At 37.9% G+C, this 10,954-nt stretch overlaps 1 protein-coding gene and 1 non-coding gene across 2 annotated transcripts; both read right to left on the reverse strand.

Annotated features, from left to right (window-relative positions):
- Nucleotides 1–5,597: 5,597 nt before the first annotated feature.
- LOC120269730 lies at nucleotides 5,598–5,704 on the reverse strand. Its single transcript, XR_005539369.1, has one exon. It is a non-coding gene; the product is annotated as a small nucleolar RNA R71 (small nucleolar RNA).
- A 4,128-nt stretch (nucleotides 5,705–9,832) lies between these two features.
- Nucleotides 9,833–10,633, reverse strand: LOC120268446 (putative pentatricopeptide repeat-containing protein At2g01510). The gene has a single exon (XM_039275852.1). It carries the CDS (start codon nucleotides 10,631–10,633, stop codon nucleotides 9,833–9,835), a length of 801 nt encoding a protein of 266 aa, XP_039131786.1.
- Nucleotides 10,634–10,954: the final 321 nt, after the last annotated feature.

Below are 10,954 nucleotides of genomic sequence, written 5' to 3' on the forward strand. Positions count from 1 at the left end.
TTAATCCCGAAAGTCTAGTCAACCACAACATCCAAGTCCTTTAAAATTCATGAAAATGTGTTCAAATCGTCACATATATTTACACATGGCAATATATATTGATCAAATCTTACTTTACACATCATCAGCCATTTACTTTCACAAGTCTTTACTATTCAACCTTTCTTATACTCAATCACATCTTAGATCCTTATCATGGTGCCATTACCTCAACATCAATATTTACTTAATCTATAATAATCTTATTGTCAAAATACTCAAAAGTTGACTATCTCCTCTTAGTAGCATTAAATCAAACTATTATTAGAAAATTCACAAGAATATTCAGTTTTGTAATCCAACACTGGTTGCATATAACTCAAGCTATTCATCATCAACCTTCTAAAGAGGTTCCATTTAAAGTAATAATCATAACCATTGACATTCACCTGATAGATACTAATAACACCCTTTTGCATGTTGACCGCAAGTGTACAGGTTTGTCGAAGTAATAATACCTAGGTGAGTGGATTATCGTATCGATAGGGAATAGTGATTACAACACAAAGATTGCTATTTATCTAAGGTGACGATGAATCAATGGTGGTGTGAACAAAATCAATATGGAAAGAACTGAAGAAAATAAGAAAGAGAGGCACAATAAAATGAGAGAAAAGGCAATCGATAGAAAGTGGGGGCATTCGGACATTGCTTCCCCTAGGATTATTGCTTCAAGTGCAAAACCTACTATTATGTCTTCTAACTGATGCTTAATGAGTCATGAAAATCCTAAAATACACTGTCCCAAACCTAAGATCAACCGTGACTAACTCTACACTATGCCCCGGTGGAGAAATCAATCAGTCTCAACACCTCACACTATGTACAGTTGTAAGAATCTCTAGGGATTCCAAGTGATAAACCCTATTCCATAATATAGATCTAACCCTTTGGTCCAGGCGAAAGACCCTAGTCACAATTAAGCCCCAGCACTAAGGATTACTTCAACGCCTCACTTTGTTTGCTCTTGCAACTAAGCCCCAGTGGAGTTCCTCTCTTAGCACGTCACTCTATTATGACCACAAAGAATTCTTGGGACACGGAGATAGGATAAATCACACCGAAGGGGAAAAGGGACGCTCCGCTACCTCTCGACTCACCCTCTCAACTCTCTCCAACCTAGCATTGTCTAACACTCATGGTGTGTCACTCATCCATAAAGGCTACCAAGATGGATTCTCAATCCTAGTGTCACTTTAAGGGAAAAATCATTCAATAAGCATTCAAGATTGGAACTCAATTAAAAACATCAATTAAAGAAATATAATAAAAGGTCAATGAAACAATAACATCCTAGGGTTTACAATTCCAAGTACCCCTCTAAGGGTTTAGCTCTCCATGAAGCAAGATACAACCGATAATGAAATCAAAAGTAAAGAGATACAATCTATAAATAAAACCCCCTCGGTATTTGTGTCGGTGGTCTTGTGGAGTAGCTTCGTCCTTTTCAAAGGATTCCTTGTCAACCCTAGGCCACACCTCGCCGGATTGGTGCCAATGAAAGCTCCCCCAATAACCCTTTTCCAAAGGAATGCGGTGTCAACGGCCACAAAACCACTCTAAAAGCCTTACCAAAGCCCCTCTAAACCCTAGCCGCAAGACTCTCCAAAGTTGGGGAAAAGATGGAGAAAGGATGGAAAAAAAGGATTTTCCAATCAGTACAAGTCACGACTTTATATAGGGTTGGGAATCGGGAATCCACATGCCCGTATGAATTTGCTATAGTAATTACTACATTAAATTGCTACATTGATTTGCTACAGTAACCTACTACAGTACTCCACCAAAAACACTCCCAAATCCACACTTTTCATCGAGGCAACATAAACGGACACACATCTATGCTGTAGATCGAGTCGCTTCTTCAATAAGGGATAACATTGATGAAGATCTTGCTAGCATTGCACAACTCAGAATACGCAAATGTGACTGCCTTTATGCCCCTCCAAACCATATAATTGCTTGAGCACATGGAGGTTGGCACACATTCACGTATCTTCGGGCACAACTTGTGTCTTCATGTTTGTTCACTCCAAGATTTCATCAACTAAGTGCAATCGCAGTCTACTTTGGCTTCCTTACTCTATATTTGGCTCCACAACCCTACATGCACAAAAGTAACACGAATACACATATATTAGCGCCAAAATCTTATAAGGGTAATGCTCCTCATAAGAAAAGAATAATTCGTATTACTAATACACAAGCACTTATCAGATACCACAATATGATCGAACTACAATTAAGCACCCTACACTATGCTCACAATAACAAAAACTCATCAACTTTGGTAATCCTACAGCATAAGTGTAATTATGGCATCCATGGTTCTCAAATATTGCAAAGAAAATATTAGCATCAAACTTACTGACTATCCATAATCATGCATAAGGTTCCACAAGTCATTCCAACTCCAATGTACTACTGTAGTTATATACCTTAGCATTCAAAGCCCCATCAAATTCCATGTACCATATTTATCACATCATGCCTCAAAACTTTAGAAATTACACATCACTAGGGAGATTAAATCATCCATTGAACATACATAATCAATTTCACATTAACACTTAAGCTCAATGAACTCATTGTAATAATCACCAATTTCCATTCATCCACTAAGCATGTATGTCCTCACGTTCAATCTCAACTGACACAACTACATCCTCAGTAAGTTTTCTCATGATTTTCAGAGAATAAATCACAAGTCATCCAAATAAACCATAGTCTCTAGTTGTCATCTTTGCTTAATTTTAACCCACAAAACAATAATTTAAAATATGATAAAGACATGGAAATCATTTCAGAAAAAAAATAAAACATTTTGGATACTCAATTAGAATTATGCCCTCAACATAAACCACTCACTGAACATGTCATCTCGCATGGAAACCCGCACACTGGTCGGCGATTTTCTTCCTCTTTGTAGATGTTTCACCACCTAGACACAAGCAGGGAACCCAAGAAGCAATCAAAACCAAACTTACAGTCAATATGCATGCATATGCGATGTTACCTATCAGACATATAACGCTTGGGTTCTAGGGGAAAACAACGTCATTTTGGACCCAAACGACGTCAAACCGAAGTAAAACTAGTTATAATAGATTCCAGGTAAGAAGGGCTTCGATTTGGACCAAAGAAAAACAAGAAAAGGCCAAACTTTTTCAATGCTATAGTAATTTCGTCTTTTGCTGCATTGCTGCTACAGTGAACCGACCCTTAAACAGTGGTTTCTTGCCAATTTACAACACCAGATTGCGAAATTTTTTTACAAACATTCACACAAATGAATAACAATGACGCTGGCTTCATTTTGAGCCCAAATCCAACTCAATCCAAGGTTTATTTCTAGGGTTTAAAGATTTTTGTAAAACGATTAAATACGAAGAAAATACAAAGAAAAAACCTTGGATTGAAGCCTTACCAAGCTCAAGGGAATGAGAGGAAGAAAGTAGAGTCGTTAATTTGTTGGAAAAACTCGAGGGCGAATTTTTTTTCAAAAATGTGCATTCAACCGAAGAGAACGAAAGATAAACAAGTAGAAGAAGACGAAAGAAAGAATGAGCGAAAGATAGGAAGCCACGTTGGGTTCTTATCCTCTCATTCAGATTTTCAAATTCTTTTTTTTTTCTAAATGAGAAAATTATCAAAATACTCTTATAAGAGAAAATAGAATGAAAAGAGTCCAAAAGACTGTTTGGCTCCTGGTTTTCGGCTGGTTTGCACACACAACCTACTGTGCAATCATGCAAGGATTCCACTTGTGCTAAATGACCATTTTACCCCTAATGCATGCACAAACATTGAAAAAGTCCTGAGGTCAAAAATCAGGACAGGGTACCACACTCTCCCTCTTGTTGATGATGTGCGATCATTTTCTACAAGGATCGTCACCAAAAGATGGCCGGAAAGGCCTCAAGGTTGTGTGGTGGCGGTGGCCAAAGAGGCCAAGAAGAAGACTCCCTTCCTTTTGCTTCAGAATACACCTTAAATACTCCCAAAATCCACTATATATCGGGATCTATGCCCAGGGGCATACGGGTTTGATAAAGACCTATATAACTTAGGATAAATTTTCTACCACGAGGGGTGCTACACTAAACAACAATAGTGATCTGTTGGAGTAAGCATGCTATAGTATTTTAACCCTTGGGGTTTCTCATTTTTTTCACCCGAAATCGTGTCTTCGTGTTCTCCATGGCTTTTTTATGCCCTACAAAGCAAATAACATAGAATTAAGTACAAAACATGCATCAATTCTAATAAAATACATGCTAAGTATATAAAATACATATAAGAAAATAAACACATTTAGGCACTTATCATATGTATTATTGGCAAATTATGCTTTAATGGTTAAGTTGTTGAATTCGTGGAAATTGTTTTATATGTTATTAATTTTATATAGATTACTATTTGAAATGATTTATTACTCTATTATGTTGATAAGTTTTATTTTGTACGTAATTGATCAATATTGTTTAGTACTTAATTGACTATTTTAGGCTTTGTTTATAAAAATAAATAGTATTTATTTGTGTTAGTTTGTTTGATAGGTTAAAGGAAGAACAACAAGAGGCAAAGGGAGAAATTCTAGAGTATTTTGGTGCTTCAACAATCAAACAGTGGAATACATGGCCAGGGTGCACACCCGTGTACTACCTCATGTACATCTTCACAGAAGCAGCCTCTTGAGTAACATGTGGATCAAAAGCAAGACTCTTGGTCACATCTTGCCAAGGAGAACACACCCATGTAAACCAAGTACACACTCTTATACATTTGAGTGAGAACAGAGCTCATCCCAAATAAGAACATGGCCAGAGGAACGGTTGAAGGGGCATGTAACTAGGGAGTCTCGAGAGAGCACTTGGAGTGTTTTTGGTTTCCTTCATTCCGGCTAGCTGAGGTTTATTGTTCATTAAATTGCAATCTCCTTAATTTTATCATCCCAGTGAAATCGATCTGGGCACTCGCCTTCTTTTATTGAGTTCAATTACTTGTTTTCCTTTGTTTAGGCCATTTTACTTGTTCTTATTGTTTCCTTTCCTTACTCTGAATAAATCTTGTTTCTTATTTTAGTTAGCTAACAAAGATAGGGTTAGTACTAGTTGAGCAAGATTTAGATAGTTGACTAAGGACTTCGAGAGTTTGAATTCATTGACAATGGCAAAAGAAGAAGAGCAACTAAATACTTTAGTCGATTATGCAAGACCTATACTTGAAGGCAAACAATCGAGCATAGTGTGGCCTCCCATTACCGCTAACACTTTTGAACTCAAGGCGTCCTTCATGCAAATTGTTCAACAATCATGTTCATTCCATGGCCTTCCGGATGAAGACCCCAATGTACACTTGAGTACTTTCTTGGAGATTTTTTTACATATAAAGTTGAATGGGTCTCGAATGACGTTATCCATTTGAGGGGTTTCCCGTTTTCATTGAAGTCAAGGGAGAATGAGTGGCTACAAATGTTACCTAGAGCATCAGTGACTACTTGGGACCAATTGGCTAAGCTATTCCTCACTCGCTAATTTCCACTAGGCAGAACCATAAAACTTTGACATGACATAGATTCTTTCATTCAACAAGATGGGAAAACATTATATGAATCTTGGGAAAGGTATAAAGATCATTTAAGGTGATGTCCACAACATGGTCTTTTGGGATGGATGGAGGTTTAGGCTTTTTTTCAAGGGTTGAATCAAAATGTGAAGCAAACCATTGATGTCACTATTGGTGGAACCATGGGAAACAAGACACCGGATGATGCTAGAAAGTTGTTTGAGGACATGGTAATGAATAGTTACCAATGGAATTTAAAAGCCAAACAAGTGAAGGCAACTGTAGTGTTTGAAGTTGATGCCGTGATGGCTTTAGTGGCTCAAGTGGAGTTATTAAGAAAAAAGATTGATGGGTTTATGGCACTAAGGGTAGCTCCAGTCATGGCTTGTCAGACTTGTAGTGGTGGACACCCTACTACCGATTGTCCTATTGTGGGTGCCTATTCGAGACAAGTTGAACAAGTAGATTTTGTTGAAGGAATGAATTAGCCACAAAGAAATCCATATAGTGACACATATAATCCAGGAAGGTGAAACCATCCTAACTTTTCTTGGAATGGCCAAGGGCAACACAAACCAAGTTAACTTCTATGATTTCAAGAGAAGAAACCAAGTTTGGATGAGTTAGTGATGAAGTTCATTCAACCTACCTAGTTAAAGTTTCAACTCCAAGACAACCACCTCACATCTATAGAAGCTACTATGAGGAATCAACAAGCTTTCTATAGGAAACTTGGAGAACCAAGTCAGCTAAATTGCAAGATCATAATCGAAGAGACCTCAAGGAAGCCTCCCAAGTAATACGGAGGTAAAACCAAGAGAACATGTCAAGGTAATTACATTGAGAAGTGATCATCATGTGGAAATGAGAGCAAAAAAGAGTCCAATTCATAAAGAGTGAAGCCCATTGTAGTAGAAGAAGAAAAAGCCAAAAGGGAAGAGATTGAAAAGCCCATAGTATGAAGGAATATCACCCACGAATTCCGTATCCTTCTCAGCTCAAGCAAGGTGAAACCGATGATTAGTTTAAGTGATTTCTAGAGTTGTTCAAGCAATTACATATCAATCTCCCTTTTGCTGAGGTATTGGCTCAATGCACAAGTATGTAAAATTTATGAAGGATCTCCTTACCAATAAGAAGAAACTTGGAGAAACATCCACAATAATATTGAGTGAAGAATGCTCAGCCATCCTACAGAATAAGTTACCTAGAAAATTGAAGGATCTAGATAGGTTCACAATTCCTTGTGTTATCGAAGATTTAGTTGAAGATAGTGTTTTAGCCGACTTGGGTACAAGTATTAACGTAATGCCTTATAAGATTTTCACGAAGCTTGGGATAGGTGAGCGGACCCTGACTAAGATGACAATTCAGTTGGCTGATAGATCGATTCGACACCCAAGAGGTATAGTAGATGATGTGTTTGTTAAGGTGGATAAATTTATCTTCCTGGTGGACTTATTATACTTGTTGTCGATGAAGAGATAAAAGTGCATTTGATTTTTTGGGCCAGCCCTTCCTTGCAACATCCAAGGCTTTGATTGATGTGAATGATGGAAAAATGGTGTTGTGAGTTGGTGAGGAAAAAGTTGTCTTCAAGCTTCATCAGAGATTCTGGATGAGGATCCCTTGAATGTATTGCTCGAACAAACTGAAGAATCAGTTCAAAGCATGGAACTACTGGAAATTGTTAAGGAAGAACCATTGCTAAATGCTCCAACAGGAAAGGGGGATCAGAAAAGGCAACAACCAGCACAATCTGTAGTCCTTAGAGAGGAAGTATCATCAACCATTGACCAAAATAATTTTTTTGGTGAGATCTTTTGAATTTCTGAACCACTTACACTTACACATTATGCTGATGGTCATAGTTATAAGGGGTTGTTTCTGTTTATGTAAAAAAAATTGCATGTACAAATTCAAATCAAATAAATTACATACAGTTAAATCATAATCGAATTAGGACAACAGGTGGTCAAAACAAATAAATTTCACTATATTTGGATGTATTCAAGATAAGTATAGAAGACATTTTCGAAATAATCTAAAAAATTTAGAACCTGAAGATCAGCTGAGAGCACAGATCCCGAGGCGATCTAAAATATCAAAAATCATAAGATCGACCCTAGAGCACGGATCTCGAGGCGATCTAAAAATGTTCAAATCATAAGATTAGCCTAGAGCATGATCTCGAGGCGATCTAAAATGTTCAAATCATAAGATTAGCCTCAGAGTACGAGATCTCGAGGCGATCTAAAAATATTCAAATCATAAGATCAGCTGAGAGCACAGATCTCGAGGCGATCTAAAATATTCAAATCATAAGATCAGCTGAGAGCACAGATCTCGAGGTGATATAAAATATCAAAATCATAATTCAGCCTAGAGCACAGATCTCAAGGCGATCTAAAATATCAAAAATCACAAGATCTGCGGGAGCACATATCTCGAGGCAAAATATAAATTACAAAAATTACCCTTGAGAACATATCTTGAGGCAAATACAAAAGGAAAAAAATTACAAAAATAGCCCCTAAGATCATATCTCGAGGCAAAATGCAAATTACTAGATTACCCTTGAGAATACATACCTCGAGGCAATATCAAATTTTAGGATAGCCCAAATACACATCCCGAGGCAATCCTAAATTTTATGTGACTTGAGTAAATCTCGAGGCCATCTAAGCAATGCGAATCCCAAGCACCCAAACACACATCCCGAGATGCCCAAACACATCCCGAGGTGGATTGGATTTTTTTATTTAAAAACTAAAAATAAAATAATATAATATAAAAATTAAGTTAATAAAAAAATATATATAAAAAAATAATAATAATAAAAAAATAATTTATTAAAAAAATATTAATTAAAAACAAAAAAATATTAAAATATTTAAAAATATTAAAATTAATTAAAAATTTAATCTTATCATTTTTCTTCCGATTTAGTCGGAGGTTAAGATTATATGGGTCATGAGAATTAAAAAAAATATAATATATATTATATATAAATAAACATATAAATAAATAAATAAATAAATAAAATAATAAATATAATTTAAATTTAGCTTTTAAATTTGATCTCGTTATGATTATACTGGGAGATGGATATAAAAAAAGATTAAAAATAATAATAATAATAAATTAATTAATTAATTAATTAAAAATTTATTAAAAATTTATAATTAAAAAAATAATTAAAAAAATTTATTATTGTTCAAATTTTTTTAAACAAAAATGATCCTATCCTATTGGTTTCGTTCGCTACGATTCTACGGGAGGAGTTAGGATAAAAAAATAAAAAAAAATTTATTCTAATGATCCTAACCTATTGGTTTGGTTCGCTACAATTCTACGGGAGGAGTTAGGGTTGAAGATATGAAGGAGAAGGTTTTCTTTTAAAATGGAGAATGAGGAGGAAAAAGGGGATTTTTTTGGAAGAAGAGGGGAAAGAAGGAAAGAAAACGAAGAAGGTGTTCATCTCTCTCCCTCCCCCCAGTATTCATATAAATATATATATATATATATATAAAACTCGCCGCCGTCGCCGCCAAATCACCGATGCCGTTAGTTCACCATCGTAGCATGCTTGGATGGCTGAGATAATGCCGCCAAGCATGCCACACTCGTCTCTCGTTGTTGCTCGTCACGCCAGCCATCGCCGCCATTGATCATCGCCGCGGCATGCTAGATGGCTCGAGATAATGCCGCCAAGCATGCCGTCCCACTCGTTGTCGCTGCTCGCCGCCACGGCTCGTCAAAAAGCCACACTTCCCCGCCCATTTTTTTGTGCATATGCAGCAATCATGGTGTTCCATGACACGATGTTTCGCTCGGGCATTTTTATTGAATAGCGTAACGATGTCTCGTTAGGGAAGCTACATTTTTGCGTATAAATCAAGCATGGCACTCCCACGTAACACACTAGACATATAGCCGCATTGGATTATATATGAGTGAAACCGCTTTTCAAGCTCAAGCAATGCAAGGCATGCCGAAGCACGTAGGATGCTCGAAAACGTGGCCCGGTCCGGGATTGCACCAGCTCTTTTCATTTCACAAGACAAAGTCAATGCCTTCTCATGAAGTCCATTCTGAATGAATCCTGAGATCATTGCTGTCCAAGAAACCGTGTTTCTATCCGTTTCTACTCCCGAACATCATTCCTGCAGTCTCCAAGTCACCATACTTTGCATACATGTCAATAAGAGCATTTCCGACAAGATCATCTATCATCCGACAAGGCACCCGTGATACTCAACATGCTAGCAAAAGGGAACTGTTTCCCAAACTCTTTAGTCCTCCCAGCCCATGCATACCCAGAGACCATCACATTATAAGAAACATTATCCCTCTCCACCATTTCATCGAACAACTTTGTAGCTCCGCTTATGCACCTGCATTCCCAGTAGAAATCCAATAATGAATTGGTAATAAACACATGCCAATAAAAGTCTGATTTGATGATGAGACTGTGAACCTGCTGCCCAAACCGAAGATCCTCGAGCCTTGTTCCGGCAGTTAAAACTCCAGAGAAAGTGAACTGAGAGGGCTTCAACTCCAAGTTCCTCATCTCCATGAAGAGCTTCATAGCATCACCGTGGAATCCTTCTTTAGAATAACCCATCAACAAGGCATTGTATGTCACTGTGTCCCTCTCCGGCATTTCATCGAAAAGGCATCGAGCAACATCGATGAGGCCACACTTGGAATAAGAATCCACCAAGGTGTTGCATACTAACAGTGTGCTCCCAAAACCAGATTTTGCAACATGAACATGAATTTGGTTCACCAAACGTGAAGCGTGAGGATCATTGAAAAGCTCGAACGCCTCCTTGGAACAACCCAACTGCGAGAATGCGCCGATCATGATCGTCCAGGTGACCTTAGTGCGCTCGGTGGTGAGAACAAACAGCTTCCGGGCTTCATCAAGCTCGCCGAACTTGGTGCATCCGGAGGTCGTCCGGTTTGCGGTGAAGGTGTTCTTGAGAAGCATTCTGGCGAGCAACTTCGAAGAGGTCTTCATTGTTGATGAGGGATTGAGAAGATGGTTTGAATTATAGGTCCGGAGATCAAAAACCGGTTTTTGAGCATCCTAGGGTCCGTGACCACATAATTGCGAAACAACTTACCACCTTTGAAGATTTCCCTACCGCCGTTTGATCTGGATCGGACGGCTGGGAAAGCTAGACGAGATATGAGGAGGATGTATCCCGAGGCGATGGTCGGAAAGATTAGATCCTTCATCATGATCAAAGGGAAGCAATGGCGGGAAGCCATGTGTTTTTGAATGGTCTCATACCAGGAGGATTCGATACAACGAATGGTCCTCACGTGCATGGGAATT

Source organism: Dioscorea cayenensis, chromosome 9, assembly GCF_009730915.1.
Source record: "Dioscorea cayenensis subsp. rotundata cultivar TDr96_F1 chromosome 9, TDr96_F1_v2_PseudoChromosome.rev07_lg8_w22 25.fasta, whole genome shotgun sequence".
Taxonomy (NCBI): domain Eukaryota; kingdom Viridiplantae; phylum Streptophyta; class Magnoliopsida; order Dioscoreales; family Dioscoreaceae; genus Dioscorea; species Dioscorea cayenensis.